Source organism: Tachysurus fulvidraco, chromosome 9 (genome assembly GCF_022655615.1).
Source record: "Tachysurus fulvidraco isolate hzauxx_2018 chromosome 9, HZAU_PFXX_2.0, whole genome shotgun sequence".
NCBI classification, from domain to species: Eukaryota; Metazoa; Chordata; class Actinopteri; order Siluriformes; family Bagridae; genus Tachysurus; species Tachysurus fulvidraco.
In genome coordinates this window covers 784,803-803,154 of record NC_062526.1, presented here as the reverse complement: position 1 = coordinate 803,154, position 18,352 = coordinate 784,803, and the positions used below count along the sequence as shown (strand labels likewise).

The window sequence follows — 18,352 nt, the reverse complement described above, 5'->3', positions numbered from 1 at the left end:
ACTCTGATTGTGGTCCAGAGACTGAAGAACTTCACAGCTTGTTGTCATGTGAGTTTATCGTCAGCTGATGCGATGAGGTCCATAGTATCACAACTTAAGTGGTCATATCGATTTCACAGCTATGACAATAATAAATATACACCAACAAAGTGTGACTGTGAACACAAAAAATAAGCTTTTGGAGGAACTTGTGAGATGTGAACCATATTTTAATAATTTTTTATTACATTAACAGATCCATAACTTTAATAACTTTAGAACTCACTCTGACTCTGTCAAAGGACCCGGCGAGGCGGCGTCCCGCCCTCCTCTGACTCTGATTGGCCCGTAACCCTAAAACAAACCAATCAAACCAACGATGGCAACGGGTATTACCTACTCAGGGGCAGAATAGGACGCGTCTCCACACAATGCAGGTGGGGTGGTGTGCATGGGATGGTGTATAATGTGACCTATGTAACATATGGGACAAATCGCGTCCTATATTGATTTGATACAGGACGCGTCATTTTGTCTGTAAACACGGGACGATTCCGTATTTCACGGGACGGGTGGCAACCCTAGTGATAACAGTGTGTGTGATTATAGTGTGTGATTAGTGTGTGTGATTACAGTGTGTGTGATTAGTGTGTGTGATTAGTGTGTGTGATTACAGTGTGTGTAATTAGTGTGTGTGATTACAGTGTGTGTGTGATTACAGTGTGTGATTACAGTGTGTGTGATTACAGTGTGTGAGATTATAGTGTGTGTGATTTTAGTGTGTGTGATTATAGTGTGTGATTACAGTGTGTGTGATTAGTGTGTGTGATTAGTGTGTGTGATTATAATGTGTGTGATTACAGTTTGTGTGTGATTAGTGTGTGTGATTAGTGTGTGTGATTACAGTGTGTGTGATTAGAGTATGTGTGATTACAGTATGTGTGTGATTACAGTGTGTGTGTGTGATTACAGTTTGTGTGTGATTACAGTGTGTGATTATAGTGTGTGTGATTACAGTGTGTGATTACAGTGTGTGTGATTACAGTGTGTGATTACAGTGTGTGATTACAGTGTGTCTGATTATAGTGTGTGTGATTACAGTGTGTGATTACAGTGTGTCTGATTATAGTGTGTGTGATTACAGTGGCTTTGATAGCAGGGCTCTCAGAACCATTGAGAACATCAGGTGGCCCCAGCGGGTTTCCAATCAAATGCTTAGAGCCCGCACATGCCAGCCCAGAGCATCCTCCCTGGCCGCACAACGTCGCACCCGCTGGCTTGGCCATGTCCTCCGTCTCCCTTCTGACCATCCGACGAGAGCTATTCTCCAGTTTGATCCGAGGGCTGCAGGCTGGAGACGACCACGAGGTAAACCCCGCACCCGATGGCTTGACGTCCTTGTGGGCAACCTTCAACAACAAGGAATTGCTATAGAGGATGCAGAGCAGCTGGCACAAGACCGTCAGTGCTGGAAACAACTAGTTCATCTGGTCGGCTCAACGCACAGGGATATGACACCCCCCTACCCATCGCACCCCCCTACCCATCGCAGGAGCCAAATTAAATTGAATTGATTACAGTGTGTGTGATTAGTGTGTGTGATTACAGTGTGTGTGATAACAGTGTGTGATTAGTGTGTGATTATAATGTGTGTGATTACAGTTTGTGTGTGATTACAGTGTGTGTGATAACAGTGTGTGTGATTAGTGTGTGTGATTATAATGTGTGTGATTACAGTTTGTGTGTGATTACAGTTTGTGTGTTATTACAGTATGTGATTACAGTGTGTGTGTGATTACAGTGTGTGATTACAGTGTGTGATATTACAGTGTGTGTGATTATAGTGTGTGTGTGATTACAGTGTGTGATTATAGTGTGTGTGATTGATTACAGTGTGTGATTACAGTGTGTCTGATTATAGTGTGTGTGATTACAGTTTGTGTGTGATTATAGTGTGTGATTGCAGTGTGTGATTACAGTGTGTGATCACAGTGTGTGTGATTACAGTGTGTGTGATTATGTGTGTGTGATTATAGTGTGTGTGATTATAGTGTGTGTGTGAGATTTTAGTGTGTGTGATTATAGTGTGTGATTACAGTGTGTGTGATTACAGTGTGTGTGATTACAGTGTGTGAGATTATAGTGTGTGTGTGTGATTATAGTGTGTGTGATTTTAGTGTGTGATTATAGTTTGTGTGTGATTACAGTGTGTGATTACAGTGTGTGTGATTACAGTGTGTGAGATTATAGTGTGTGTGTGTGATTTTAGTGTGTGTGATTATAGTTTGTGTGTGATTATAGTGTGTGATTACAGTTTGTGTGTGATTATAGTGTGTGATTGCAGTGTGTGATTACAGCGTGTGTGTGATTACAGTGTGTATGATTATGTGTGTGTGATTATAGTGTGTGTGTGATTATAGTGTGTGTGTGAGATTTTAGTGTGTGTGATTATAGTGTGTGATTACAGTGTGTGAGATTATAGTGTGTGTGATTTTAGTGTGTGTGATTATAGTTTGTGTGTGATTAAAGTGTGTGATTACAGTGTGTGTGATTACAGTGTGTGAGATTATAGTGTGTGTGTGATTATAGTGTGTGATTATAGTTTGTGTGTGGTTATAGTGTGTGATTACAGTGTGTGTGATTACAGTGTGTGTGTGATTATAGTGTGTGTGATTTTAGTGTGTGTGATTATAGTTTGTGTGTGATTATAGTGTGTGATTACAGTGTGTGTGATTACAGTGTGTGAGATTATAGTGTGTGTGTGATTATAGTGTGTGATTATAGTTTGTGTGTGATTATAGTGTGTGATTATAGTTTGTGTGTGATTACAGTGTGTGTGTGATTACAGTGTGTGTGATTACAGTGTGTGTGATTATAGTGTGTGTGATTAGTGTGTGTGATAGTGTGTGAGATTACAGTTTGTGTGTGATTACAGTGTGTGTGATTATAGTGTGTGTGATTAGTGTGTGTGATAGTGTGTGAGATTACAGTTTGTGTGATTATAGTGTGTGTGTGTGATTACAGTATGTGATTATAGTGTGTGTGAGTACAGTGTGTGATTAGTGTGTGTGATTAATGTGTGTGATTATAGTGTGTGTGTGATTACAGTGTGTGATTATAGTGTGTGTGATTAGTGTGTGTGATTACAGTGTGTGTGATTACAGTTTGTGTGTGATTACAGTGTGTGTGATTACAGTGTGTGTGATTACAGTTTGTGTGTGATTACAGTGTGTGTGATTAGTGTGTGTGATAGTGTGTGAGATTACAGTTTGTGTGATTATAGTGTGTGTGTGATTACAGTATGTGATTATAGTGTGTGTGATTAATGTGTGTGATTATAGTGTGTGTGATTACAGTGTGATTATAGTGTGTGTGATTAGTGTGTGTGATTACAGTGTGTGTGATTACAGTGTGTGTGATTATAGTGTGTGTGATTACAGTGTGTGTGATTAGTGTGTGTGTGATTATATGTCATAGAACACATTTGCTTTCAGGGTTTGACTTTAATGACTTATTTTATGCATTGATTTTATGCAGTGTGTGATTGTGAGTGTTGAACCTTATAATTTATGTAATGAATAAATTATTACAAAACAAACTTGTGGGTTTTTATTATATCTGTTTATTAATCCATACATTTGGAAGAAACATTAAAATATTTAAAACATTTTCACAGCACAGTATTTAACATTTCTAACACAAACAGAATCTTTTACAGCACATATATACAGTTTTATATACACACACACACACACTGATGTACATCTATTTACTGTAGTATGGATTCTCTTAGTGTGGAACAGCCTTGTGATTGGCTATGAGAATAAACTCATAGGAATCTCCTATTGTATTAATGTTATCTGTATAGATTTATAAATACAGAGTTAATAACAGTTTTATAATATTAACAGGTGGCTCTCCTTCAGTGTTGGAACATGAACTCACAACCTTCTGGCTACATGCACAAGCCAACGGCATCAACTTACACCTATTATTAAAGAAGAAATAAAAATTAAATAATAAAAAAACAGAACCTTTCTAAGAACACTGGGAGTAACACAATGTGAACACTAGCACTAATATATATGGTTTATAATCCTGGGAGACTCACAGAACTGCCCTGATGTGTTCTAGTCCACAAACACATCACCGGTGGGAGCTGTGGCCTGTTTCGACTCGTTCATCTTATCCAGTCCGAACAGCAGGTCAAGCTGCGTGATTGGCCTCAGACACAGACTGTCCTCTGTCCTACACACACACACACACACAAAGGGTAAGTGTAAGATAAGGGAAAACACTGCATATAACACAAATCTCTTTGCCTCACACACACATTCACACACATACAGCATATTGTCCTACACACACACACACACACACACACACAATGTCCGCTGTCCTACACAAACACACACAATGTCCGCTGTCCTACACAAACACACACACATAGTCCACTGTCCTACACAAACACACACACATAGTCCACTGTCCTACACAAACACAATGTCCGCTGTCCTACACACACACACACACACACACACACACAATGTACGCTGTCCTACACACACACACACACACACACACACTGTCCGCTGTCCTACACAAACACACACACAGAGTCCACTGTCCTACACAAACACACAGAGTCCACTGTCCTACACAAACACAATGTCCGCTGTCCTACACACACACATCACACACACACACAATGTCCGCTGTCCTACACAAACACACACACAGAGTCCACTGTCCTACACAAACACACACAGAGTCCACTGTCCTACACAAACACACACAGAGTCCACTGTCCTACACAAACACACACAGAGTCCACTGTCCTACACACACACAATGTCTGCTGTCCTACACAAACACACACAGAGTCCACTGTCCTACACACACACAATGTCTGCTGTCCTACACAAACACACACATTCAGTAAACTATAAATTGAACAGACTAAATGATCAGTATTTCGATTATTATGGCGATTAGCATGGCGATTATTATGGCGATTATTATGGCGATTATTATGGCGATTAGCAATGGCAATGGAAGAAAAGCCTTCATAGCTACAAAATTCTCTTGGTGCTGATAGATCGGTGTAATTTCTCCAGCCTCATTGAAGATAAAAAATAATCCTAAATTTTTATTTTATGCTGTAGCAAAATTAACTAGGAATAAAAACACCGTGGAAAAGCGCACACCATCTATTTGTAGCAGTAACGACTTCATGAATTATCTCAGCGGAAGAATCGATAACATCAGGCAGAAAACTCAGACCATTAATTTCATACCAAACACTGATAGATAATTCTGTAGAGAATATTTCTGTTTTTGAGCGGTATTTATATCTCGTTTTAATCCTCTTTACGAAACGGACTCATTTTCACTGATCAGCCTGCATCCTGGATCTCTTACCCATGTGTTCCTTTAAACAGATGGTACCAGTTACTAACCTGTTACTGGTCTCAGATCAGGGTTGTGTCTCTTTACTGGTGTTACTGGATCTTAGTGCAGCTTTTGATACCATTGACCATGTTATTTTACTTGATACTCAGGAACATGTTGTTGGTGTTAAAGCGACAGCTCTCTCCTGGCTCAGGTCTTATCTGACAGACTGATATCAGTTCGTAGATCTAAATAGTGACCGCTCTAAACAAACTAAGGTAATGTTCGGTGTTCCACAAGGTTCTGTTTTAGGCCCATTGCTCCCTATATATACTACCCCTTGGTGCAATTAATCATAAACATGGTATTGGCTTCCACTGTTACACTGATGAGACACAGCTGTATGTTACAGCAGTCAGATGTGAGACACCAGATTAATAAGGTTGAAGATTGTGTGAAGGACATCAGACAGTGGACACTTACTAACGTCCTCCTGTTTAACTCTGACACACAGAAGATCTTGTACCAGGACCACAGACACACAGAAGATCTTGTACCAGGACCACAGACAGTCAGAAGTAAGTTTTCTGATTACAGAGTAACTCTGGATGGTCTTTCTATTACATCATGTGCAGCAGTAAAAGACCTCGGTGTGATTATTGATACCGGTCTCTCATCTGAAGCTCATTATCTCAGAAATATTACTAAGATAAAAAATATGATGTCATTACATGATGCAAGTTTCACACTGATTATAAAACACTATTACTGACCTATAAAGCACTTAATGTCTCACACCACAGTACTGAGAGATCTTTAGTGTTTTATGATCCATCACACCTACATCGATCTAAAGGTGCAGGATATTTGTTGGTACCTCAAGTACTAAAGTCTCCAGCAGGGGGCAGAACTTTTTCTCACAGAGCCCCACAGTTATAGAACAGACTTAAGTTAGTGTTCAGGACTCAGACACAGTGTCAGTGTTTAAGTCCAGGATAAAAACACATCTGTTTAGTTTAGATGTTTATGAGTAGCTTTTCTCAGGTAAAGGAGCAGATCTGAAGGGTTCATGGTTACAGAGTGTTTGGTGAACTGGGACGTCTGGATGTTGTCTCCTTACCACCATCACAAGTCACTCAGGTCTACAGACTGTGGAGCGGTGAGACGCTTTACATCCCAGGAAGTCCTCATGTCTGTGTCACCTTCTGGGTCTAGACTTTTAGTTATGATGTCATAGCTAGTGATGATGGAGCTCCTGTCTGTACTTTACACATAGTGTACATTGTCCATCACCTGGTTACAGTCACACCTAACAGTTTTCTCTGTCTGTCTGTCTGTCTGTCTGTCTGTCTGTCTGTCTGTCTGTCTGTCTGTCTGTCTGTCTGTCTGTCTGTCTGTCTGTCTGTCTGTCTGTCTGTCTGTCTGTCTGTCTGTCTGTCTGTCTGTCTGTCTGTCTGTCTGTCTGTCTGTCTGTCTGTCTGTCTGTCTGTCTGTCTGTCTCCCAGCGTTCCGAGTTCCTGGTCTAATAATCTCTTTTTACGGAGCTAGTTTTTGCGACACAACTGTACAAACACACACACACACACACACACACACACACACACACACACACACACTCTCACACACACTCTCACACACTCTCACACACACTCTCACACACGCACTCTCACACGCACTCTCACACACGCACTCTCACACGCACTCTCACACGCACTCTCACACGCACTCTCACACGCACTCTCACACGCACTCTCACACGCACACTCACACGCACACTCACACGCACACTCACACGCACACTCACACGCACACTCACACACACACTCACTCACACACTCACTCACACACTCACTCACACACACACTCACACACACACTCACACACACACTCACACAGACACTCTCACACGCACTCTCACACGCACATTTACACGCACTCTCACACGCACACTCACACGCACTCTCACACTCACACGCACATACACACTCATACACACACTCATACACACTCTCATACACACACTCACTCACACACTCACTCACACACTCACTCACACACTCACACACACACTCACACACTCACACACACACTCACACACACACTCACACACACACTCACACACACACTCACACACACACACACTCTCACACACACACTCTCACACACACACTCTCACACACACTCTCACACACACTCTCACACACACTCTCACACACACTCTCACACACACTCTCACACACACTCTCACACACACTCTCACACACACTCTCACACACACTCTCACACACACTCTCACACACACACACACACACACACACACAGAGGAAGGTGTGAGCCGTACTCATCTTCATCTTGATGGAGTCGTAGCTGCTGTGTGATTTGTTTCATCTGCTGTTTGCGTATAAAATCTCTGACTCTGTACAGAGCAGCATCGCGACACACCTCCCTCAGATCACTGCCTGAAAATCCCTCCGTCTGCTCGGCGATCTCCATCAGATTCACCGCCGTACTCAGCTACAACACACACAAAAATAACTCTACTTTATACACCATTCATGTTCGCACACTGCTACATATAACCATATATTTGTACAGTCACAAGATTTTAACATTTAAACTTTTAATGTGAACAGAATATTTCTTCTTCTTCTTTTCCTTTCATCCTATCAGCAAGATCTAAAGTATAAAGTCAAGTCAGAATAATTACGTTTTCTCCAGACAGTATGAGGTGAAGGATCTCCTTCCTCTGAGCTTTATTCTGTAAACAAATAAAGTAGCATTCATTCGCTCTGATACGAGAGATTCGCCCAACAATTCACTTTGCAGCGGTCAGAATACACGGCCTGGGTCAGATCTCATGGTCTGAGTGTGATATTCAGACCTGCACCACTGTGTTCTGTTCCATCCCTTTAACCAACAGCATGAACATACAGACCATCTGAGAAAGGCAGAATGTTCACCTGGGTTTGAGGCATGAGGACAAACACAGCAGGACACTTTGTCTTGTCCAAAGCTGAGATCTGATCATTTATTTACTAATAATTTCAGTTCATTACAGCAATCCATCTTCCTTTCCTGTCTCTCTCCCCATCTATCTAGTGATATATTTATTTATTAATGTGATGTAATGTAAGAGGTTCCTGTAAACTGAACTGTTTGTGTGTGTTTGGTTTATAAATGAATAAAAACGCCCTCACAGGAAGTCTCACGTAGAAGGCTGTTGGCATTCTGCGTCGGATTGCAATGTCCACGTCCTGCGGCCTGTTAGTGGCCCCCATCACCATTACCTGCAACACACACACACACACGGACGCACACACAGACAGACACCCAAACATACACACATTTATAGTCCACAGAAAACGTGTGCAACTGATTAGCATCTAAAAAGTATAAACTATACAAACGTGTGTGTGTGTGTGTGTGTGTTTGTTTGTGTGTGTGTTATAACCTGAGTGTCAGGGCCAGTCTCCAGTCCATCCCACAGGCTCATAAACTGAGCTTTCATTATTGCCGTGGCCTCGTGATCCAAACTGGAGCGACACCTCAGAAACGAGTCTAACACAAATTAAAACACCTCACAGTTCGTTTCAACACCAAAGACAAATGAAAACAACCTCCTAAAACACAGAGATCCAGACAATAACCACCAGAAAGTCCCACTTTAATGTCTCAGACAACATTCTGACCTGACGAGTCTCTCACCTATCTCATCGATGAAGATGATGCAGGGTTGCAGTTTAACAGCCAATGAGAAGACAGCAGCAGTGAGCTTTTCCGATTCGCCGTACCACTTGTCAGTCAAAGTGGAGACCTGGAGGTTGATGAACTGACAGCCTGAGGTTTTGGCAGCTGCCTTCGCTATTAAAGTTTTCCCACAGCCAGGAGGACCGTATAACAACACACCTGAGGAGAAGAGTGTGTGTGCGCTTCATCATCATCATCATCATCATCATCATCTCATTGGCTCGCTCATACTGACTAAACACCATGAATCTCCATCAAATACAGACATCTCCATCCAGGTCTCCACTGTGTGTGGTGTGTGTGTGTGTGGTGTGTTGTGTGTGTGGTGTGTGTGCGTGGTGTGTTGTGTGTGTGTGTTTTGTGTGTGTGTGTGTGTTGTGTATTGTGTGTGTGTGGTGTATTGTGTGTGTGTGTTGTGTGGTGTGTGTGTGTGGTGTGTTGTGTTTTGTGTGTGTGTGGTGTGTTTGTGTGGTGTGTTTGTGTGGTGTGTTTGTGTGGTGTGTTTGTGTGGTGTGTGTGTGTGTGTGTGTGGTGTGTTGTGTTTTGTGTGTGTGTTTTGTGTGTGTGTGGTGTGTTTGTTTTGTGTGTTTGTGTGGTGTGTTTTTGTGGTGTGTGTGGGGTGTGTTTTGTTTTCTTGTTGTGTTTTTTTTTTTTTCTTTTTCATGTTTTTTTGTTGTTGTTTTTGTTTTTTTTTTTTTTTTTTTTTTTTTTGTTTTTTTTTTTATTTTTTTTTTTTTTTTTTTTTATTACTCTCTTTTTTTTTTTTTTTGTATTTTATTTTTTTTTTTTTTTTTTTTTTTTTTTTTTTTATTTTTTTTTTTTTTTTTGTTTTTTTTTGTTTTTTTTTTTTTTTTTTTTTTTTTTTTTTTTTTTTTTTTTTGTTTTTGTTTTTGTGTTTTTTTGTGTGTGTGTGTGTGTGGGGTGCGTTGTGTTGTGTGTGTGTCTCTGTGTGTGTGTGTGTTGTGTGCGTTGTGTTGTGTGTGTGTCTCTGTGTGTGTGTGTTGTGTGTGTTGTGTTGTGTGTGTGTCTCTGTGTGTGTGTGTTGTGTGCGTTGTGTTGTGTGTGTGTCTCTGTGTGTGTGTGTTGTGTGCGTTGTGTTGTGTGTGTGTCTGTGTGTGTGTGTTGTGTGCGTTGTGTTGTGTGTGTGTCTCTGTGTGTGTGTGTTGTGTGTGGTGTGATGTGTTTTACCTCTGGGTGGTTGTAAAAGTTTGGATCCTCGGAACAGATGACGTTTCTGTATAGGCAGGATGACGGAGTCCTGCAGCTGAGTGATGATGTCATCAAGACCTGCAACGTCTGTCCACGTCACCTTCATAAAAATAAGTCACACAAACACACATTACACACATAAAGATGGAGACACAGAAGTTTGGACTGGAGATCATCACAAAACACGATGAGATGAAGGTACGATGAAGAGATGTGAAAGTTCATCTGGATTTTACCTTCATACTGCGAGGGTCCACCAGATGAGAAGCGATGTTCATCTCATACTCAGTCAGACTCAGTCCCTCAACCCCGATCCTTCTCATCATCTGGTCAGCCTGAGAGAGAGAGAGAGAGAGAGAGAGAGAGAGAGAGAGAGAGAGAGAGAGAGAGAGAGAGAGAGAGAGAATGATGGGTAAAAAAGTTAATCCTCCCTCATCAAACCCACCAAATCTTTGTAGAACCTCAAAACCCCTTTGGACCTCAGAACCCTGGTATTGTCCAGTGTACTGTACAGTGTACTCTATTGTCCAGTGTACTCTATTGTCCAGTGTACTATACAGTGTACTCTATTGTCCAGTGTACTGTACAGTGTACTCTATTGTCCAGTGTACTGTACAGTGTACTCTATTGTCCAGTGTACTGTACAGTGTACTCTATTGTCCAGTGTACTGTACAGTGTACTCTATTGTCCAGTGTACTGTACAGTGTACTCTATTGTCCAGTGTACTCTATTGTCCAGTGTACTATACAGTGTACTCTATTGTCCAGTGTACTCTATTGTCCAGTGTACTCTATTGTCCAGTGTACTATACAGTGTACTCTATTGTCCAGTGTACTATACAGTGTACTCTATTGTCCAGTGTACTGTACAGTGTACTCTATTGTCCAGTGTACTCTATTGTCCAGTGTACTGTACAGTGTACTCTATTGTCCAGTGTACTATACAGTGTACTCTATTGTCCAGTGTACTGTACAGTGTACTCTATTGTCCAATGTACTGTACAGTGTACTCTATTGTCCAGTGTACTGTACAGTGTACTCTATTGTCCAGTGTACTGTCCAGTGTACTCTATTGTCCAGTGTACTCTATTGTCCAGTGTACTGTCCAGTGTACTCTATTGTCCAGTGTACTCTATTGTCCAGTGTACTCTATTGTCCAGTGTACTGTACAGTGTACTCTATTGTCCAGTGTACTGTCCAGTGTACTCTATTGTCCAGTGTACTCTATTGTCCAGTGTACTCTATTGTCCAGTGTACTGTCCAGTGTACTCTATTGTCCAGTGTACTCTATTGTCCAGTGTACTGTACAGTGTACTCTATTGTCCAGTGTACTCTATTGTCCAGTGTACTGTCCAGTGTACTCTATTGTCCAGTGTACTGTACAGTGTACTCTATTGTCCAGTGTTCTCTATTGTCCAGTGTACTCTATTGTCCAGTGTACTCTATTGTCCAATGTACTGTACAGTGTACTCTATTGTCCAGTGTACTCTATTGTCCAGTGTATTGTACAGTGTACTCTATTGTCCAGTGTACTGTACAGTGTACTCTATTGTCCAGTGTACTGTACAGTGTACTCTATTGTCCAGTGTACTGTACAGTGTACTCTATTGTCCAGTGTATTGTACAGTGTACTCTATTGTCCAGTGTACTGTACAGTGTACTCTATTGTCCAGTGTACTCTATTGTCCAGTGTATTGTACAGTGTACTCTATTGTCCAGTGTACTGTACAGTGTACTCTATTGTCCAGTACAGTGTACTCTATTGTCCAATGTACTGTACAGTGTACTCTATTGTCCAGTGTACTCTATTGTCCAATGTACTGTACAGTGTACTCTATTGTCCAGTGTACTGTACAGTGTACTCTATTGTCCAATGTACTGTACAGTGTACTCTATTGTCCAGTACAGTGTACTCTATTGTCCAGTGTACTGTACAGTGTACTCTATTGTCCAGTGTACTGTACAGTGTATTTAACCCCCACCCAACCTCCACTAACCCCCCAGAGTGCTGAGTGTGCACAGGTTCAGCGTTACCCTCTTCTTAGCGTCTGACTTCTGTCTCTGTGTCGGGTCCAGAGCCTCCACCACCCATCTGATGCCATAGTATGTAGCTGCACCAAAGATGGTGAGTCTCAGTAACATGCCCACCACCTCATTACGGCTCAGGGGGCGCAGCAGGGCATGATGGGAGATGTCAATCAACATCTCGGCTCTGCCCACAACATCAGATCTAACTGTAAGGAAGGAAATAAAATTCACAATAAAACTTAGTTACCATGGATATTATAATGATCTACAACGCTGACCAATCACAGTGTAGAACAAATCAGGAGTTGATCAACAGAAATAAACACATAAATAAAGCATCTGACACCATGTTTACATCATATACCGTTATTTAAAATGCAAAAACAGAGACGCCAAACAGAATTCTGTCATTTATATTTTCTCTATAATGATAATAACAATAATAACAACAATAATAATAATAATAATAATAATAATAACTATAATAACGACAATAATTATTATTATTATAACAACAACAATAATAATAATAATAATAATAACTATAATAACGACAATAATTATTATTATTATAACAATAATAATAATAATAATAATAATAATAATAATAATAATAATAATAATAATCACTATATTTCCGGCTCGCCGCACACTTTATTTCCCACCTCTTTTCCGGCACAATCCGCCAACACGCCTTTTTACACCGGAGAACAGGTGGATAAAAAAGACCACCGACTGGTTAGCGATTAATAGCTCGGTATGTCCATAGTTTAGCGGTCTGTTAGCGACAATATTGTTAATAAAAACGCAAATGTGTCCTACTAATATTCCTGTAAATACTGAAGCAAACAGAAAACACTCTGAAAAATAAAAATTTACGATTTCAAAACGTCCAACAGCAACTTCCGCCTGTTGTGTAACAGAATCAGCGCTCCGTAGAGAAAGAACGCTTACCATCAGTGGTTCCTAGGTTATAATACATAACAAACGATTTATTTAAATATATGCTTAAATTAAGTATTAGTTCGATATCCATAACAAACCCAAATATATCAAACAATAAATGTTTAGTGTCAGAAAACATAAAAATCTTGATGGGAATTGAAAACACCATCCAATTCTCTCTAATAACGTTGATGTAGTTTCTAGAGATGGCCACAAGAGGGCAGTCATGCTGCACCACATTAAACACAAACTACACACAATCTCATCACCATTAAGAACACAACTGTCTTTGGTTAGATATCACAGAAATTTGTAGAAACATAAAAACTTTCAGTCTCAGTCGTTAAATAAAAAGTTTGTTCATGTTTCATCTCATACATTTTGATCTGCTTGTAAATTTGGTCTTTTAATTAAAGTAAATAATAGGCATAAAAATTGGCCTCTTATTTTAAGTGTTTAGAGGGAGAACGTTAATTAGAAGGCTGTTTGTTCAGAACCCTGAGAGCTGCCACAGTCTGAATATTGTGCAGAAATATCGTGTCAAATATCCAAACACACGTGTCGCCTTGGGACGTGTTTACATCCAGCCTGAACTCCTGGAATAATGTGGCCACGTTTTTTTGTACCAAAAAAACAACAATAAAATACATGAGTGATTAAAAATGAACACACACACACACACACACACACACACACACACACACACACACACACACACACACACACACATATATATATACACACACACAAACACAAAGTGCAGCAGTTCAGTTCTCGTCAGTTCTCACACACACATACACATACACACACACACACACACACACACACACACACACACACACACACACACACACACACACACACACACACACACACACACGGGGTTATTATTTTATTTATTTATTTTTTATGCTTTTTTTTTTTTTATATTTCTTATTCTTATACCGGACAGTCGCATATTCACTGCATATCGTACCCTGTATGTATGTGTATGTGACAAATAAAATTTTATTTCATTTGAATTGATACACACACACACACACACACACACACACACACACACACACACACACACATAAACACACACATATACACACACTTTTATTGTTGTAAAATTTGTTTATCAGTGGAGTGTGAGCTGTTGCTGTTGCTATAGAAACGATGAGGTATCAGAGCAAGTGTGTGTGTGTGTGTGTGTGTGTGTGTGTGTGTGTGTGTGTGTGTGTGTGTGTGTGTGTGTGTGTGTGTGTGTGTGTGTGTGTGATACACTGAGTGTTTCTTTCACAGTACCCTGACTGCCTCTGTGTTCTGCTGATGGCTACAGAAAATATTTTAGTCTAAAGCTCTGGGGAAATTGAATTTTCAGCTGGAAATCATGCGAGTGTTAAAAAGGTTCACTTAGTTTCTATTTTTACAAAGCGATTGTTTGGTGAAGACTAAAATGTGCACAATTTTCCACTTTATGTCCAATATGTTGAGTAAAGCTGAGATGTCTGATGGTGTTCATGTTACTTCCGGGGGCTGAAATGTTCCTTTAGGAAAAGAAGCAAAGAAAATAAATAGTTAATTAAAACACTGAAATGAATAATAATAGTTTGAATAAATGAGAATAAAGGTTTAACCCACTGGTTTCTGCTCCTGATCATTAATGTCCACAGTGATTGAATGTAAGGATCACAGCAGTAACACTGGGCTCTGTTACGTCTGGTTATGAAGCTCGTTTATACGTGAAACTGAACGTTAATCACATCTGTGTTCTTTAGTAATAATCCACAAGCCCTTAATCTGCCTCTGGCTCCAACACTCTGTTTAATGTTCAGTGGATTTAGACTCCAATAAAAGTTCAACGTTGTACAATCTGATTCTGAACAGTTTACATTATGTAAATGAATCCAGTCTTTTAGCTGAAAGAGATTTTATAGCTTTTATTAAACTGCACTCTGAGCTCATCTGAATTGGCAGCAGGGAACCAACAAATAAACCATTTTAATTCACTTAGTTTCCAAAAATGTATAATTCAGACATCGCAAGCGTGTGTGTGTGTGTGTGTGTGTGTAAATGTAATCTTTCTGTTTAACTTACAGATTTTCTCCAGAGAAAATTAATCAATTATTAATATTCACAAAGCTCATGAATATTCATCAGAACTTTAATAGCATGTTTCGGCTTTTTATACAAAATCTCAGTGTTTTGTATCCAGCTGTAGTTTCAACCCTGAGCAGATAATTGTCTGTATTGTGTGGTGTAGTTTGTGGAGCTGTGACCTGAGTTGTGTGAGCTGGTGGTGAAAGATTCCTACAGTTTCTGAAGATCAGAAATCTCTCACTCACTCATTCACCTCCCCTGGTGAAGATCATCAGCTATAAAAGCTACACTGGTGTCATCCTGAGCATTCAGCAATGGCTTGATCTCATGCCAACAATGTGATGTATGTCCTTGAAACATAGTCCTGATGGACCCAGTGGCCTCTGGTTTTTCTCCTTGACTAAGGGGTGGAGTCAGAAGGTACTTGGCCTTGGGCATTTTAGGCTTGGACTTTTAGGCTTAAGTTTGTTCTGTCAGGGTCATGGTCAATGAACAACGAAAAATATGGTAACGCTTCACGATTTTGCGTGTCATCCTTGCGCAGGGGCCATGCTAATCTTCTCTGTATCGTTCCAATTTTAGTATATGTGCTGCCGTAGCAAGCACAGACAAGCCACCCGAAAGGCCCCTATAAAGGCCGTGGTACCTCACAACGTTTCTTGTCCGTGGTGAGTGCCAAAACACAGAGTTCCTTCAGGAGACTCACAGTCCTGAGATAAATATACTCTCACTATGTGGGGTTAGAGAGTGAAACCGAAGAAACGCTGGACTATGTTTCGATTCCCTATCTGATCGGTCAGAGAAATCATTTGAGCAGACTGTTTAGATCTGTTGCTTTACTAGCTCAATCCTAATTTGCATATAAATTAGAAAATCTTAGTTCAGATGTCACTTGCTGCTTTTAAATGATATTTCCATGCCATGCATGTAAGTACAAAAAAAGTAATTTTATTTTATTTTGTCACTTGCTATTAAGTATTAATTTTTACTTTAAGGGTTCATGTATTTGATTACGTTGTACCTCAGTGGCTTTGGTCTTGGTTTCCTCGAGGGTGTGGACGAGCTCCACGTTGTCCAGCATGTTGCCTGTGGACGTAGCAAGCTCTCAGAGCAGGGAATCCTCCAGGTCTTTGAGGAGACGCTTGTTCTCGCTCGTCTCCAGGATCAGACGCTCCCTCTGTTCCTCGAGTTCTTTCCGCTCAAAGCCCACAATGACGCTCAGCAGTTGGTCCTCCAGACCTTTTAACGTAACTGATCACACACAAACACTAACAATGTCAGAACACGGTTCAGAAAAAAGAGTGCAATAACTGATTAGATGATTGACAAGCTCATTGGGCTGTGTTCAGGACAGACATGACTGGAGTGTGTGTAGTGAGCATTTAATACTGGAATTACACACAGTAATATTCAGACCTTTATCATTACTACAGACTTAATCACTATTCGGAAGTGATGCGAGGCTTAAGCACGTGTAGGTGGAGCTTCAACACAGTCTTTGTTTTCCTCACTGGTGTAGTTGATGACCATGGCTTTGCCAAACACCGCAGGGGAGTATTTGGGATTTGACAGTTTGGTGTTGAGGTACAGTTTAAAGTTGGGGTCATAGTCGACCTCCTTGTCTCCCAGTACAATGACCTGCCGTCCCTCGGCTCCTTTCACGTTTTTCTCCAAAACGTTGTCGATGACGGGGTCGATGTACTCATCCACGTCTTGAAAGAGGAAAGGAAAGCCATATTTGATTGCCATCTCTAACTGCTTCAGGAAATCTGGATCGTTAAAGGAGGAGATCTGCAAATAGAAATAGAAAAGCAGTAGATTGTTTCACATGCCATCTAGTGGCCATAAACCATCATTACAAGACAATACAGCGACTGTCGCTTAGACAAAAAATTGTATTAAAGTTTTTAAAAAGTATTTCTTTATATATCTATTAGAAATTAGAATTAATTTAAACTAGAACAAAAAATAACGAACAATTTTATAGTCAAGAAGCTTTTATTATCTTTTATTATATATATAAAACCATATATAGCTGTTACAGTACAATAACATACAACAAACACAGAGCTAAAGACAGTCAGTTAGTCCTAGATACATAAAGTGTAGCTGTGTAACCTGGTGTAAACACTGCAGGACAAGACTATATATATATATATTTGGGTAAAGCTCTATTTTTATAGTAAGGGTGATAAAGTTGACTTGTATTTTCCATCACAATATAAAAGTTAAATTGCAAACACACACTAAATATTAAATATAGACTCCATGTACAATATTAGTGTTTAACACCAGTTTGTTGTGTCAGTGGTAATGAAGATAAAAATATGGTAACGCTTCACGATTTTGCGTGTCATCCTTGCGCAGGGGCCATGCTAATCTTCTCTGTATCGTTCCAATTTTAGTATATGTGCTGCCGTAGCAAGCACAGACAAGTCACCTGACAGAGCGCTATAAATACTGAGCTTGTGTACAACGTGTCCTGTTCATGGTTAGTGCCAAAACACACCAGGGTCCTTCAGGAGAGCCACAGCGGAATACACACTCACATCATGCAGCTTACACATACAATAACTCCCTAAACTCAATATTATTATATATAAAATAACCGTTAAACACTTTCATATTTAAACTTTATTTCATATCGTAGCTCACTGCACAGGTGCATGCTGGGAATATGCAAATTAGCGCAGTTCCTGGTGTTCTGATTGGTTCTCAGTGTGTGACATCCTTTCTTCTCGAGCTCTCTCTTCTCCACCCACATATATATATATATATACACTATGTTCGCCACCGAGGCAGTTTGAGTGCAGGTTCGGAGCCTAATTTAGAACCAGTTCTTTCTTTTTCGATACCCAAAGCACCGGCTCTGAACCAGGAAAAGTGGTTCCTAAGTAGCACCAAAACGTTGCTGGTCTAGACTTAAGAACCGCTTGTGGGCGGGGCCCGGGGGCGGGGCTACTGTTAG

The 18,352-nt window shown here is 40.3% G+C and overlaps 2 protein-coding genes and 2 non-coding genes across 6 annotated transcripts; all 4 read right to left on the bottom strand.

Annotated features, from left to right (window-relative positions):
• Positions 1-3,581: 3,581 nt before the first annotated feature.
• On the bottom strand, positions 3,582-13,302 carry atad1a (ATPase family AAA domain containing 1a). Of its 3 annotated transcripts, none has more exons than XM_047819055.1 (11): positions 12,985-13,302; positions 12,361-12,560; positions 10,563-10,661; positions 10,306-10,426; positions 9,076-9,276; positions 8,822-8,928; positions 8,568-8,657; positions 8,078-8,128; positions 7,712-7,884; positions 4,091-4,227; positions 3,582-3,967 (listed from the first exon to the last, which is right to left on the bottom strand). In XM_047819055.1, the coding sequence occupies exons 2-10, from the start codon at positions 12,529-12,531 to the stop codon at positions 4,110-4,112; spliced, it is 1,131 nt and encodes a 376-aa protein (XP_047675011.1). In that variant the 5' UTR covers positions 12,532-12,560; positions 12,985-13,302; the 3' UTR covers positions 3,582-3,967; positions 4,091-4,109. The 3 variants fall into 3 exon arrangements, with proteins under 3 accessions (XP_047675011.1, XP_027024495.2, XP_027024503.2); XM_027168694.2 differs by having other exon boundaries at positions 13,020-13,302; XM_027168702.2 differs by lacking the exon at positions 8,078-8,128 and having other exon boundaries at positions 13,020-13,302.
• Positions 13,303-14,387: 1,085 nt separating this feature from the next.
• LOC125145550 (dynein axonemal heavy chain 10-like) lies at positions 14,388-18,106 on the bottom strand. Its single transcript, XM_047818842.1, has 4 exons — positions 17,727-18,106; positions 16,896-17,175; positions 16,406-16,635; positions 14,388-14,831 (listed from the first exon to the last, which is right to left on the bottom strand). The coding sequence occupies exons 1-3, from the start codon at positions 17,739-17,741 to the stop codon at positions 16,490-16,492; spliced, it is 441 nt and encodes a 146-aa protein (XP_047674798.1). The 5' UTR covers positions 17,742-18,106; the 3' UTR covers positions 14,388-14,831; positions 16,406-16,489.
• Positions 15,884-15,990, bottom strand: LOC113657612. Its single transcript, XR_003444196.1, has one exon. It is a non-coding gene; the product is annotated as a U6 spliceosomal RNA (small nuclear RNA).
• Positions 17,707-17,813, bottom strand: LOC113657623. Its single transcript, XR_003444199.1, has one exon. It is a non-coding gene; the product is annotated as a U6 spliceosomal RNA (small nuclear RNA).
• Positions 18,107-18,352: the final 246 nt, after the last annotated feature.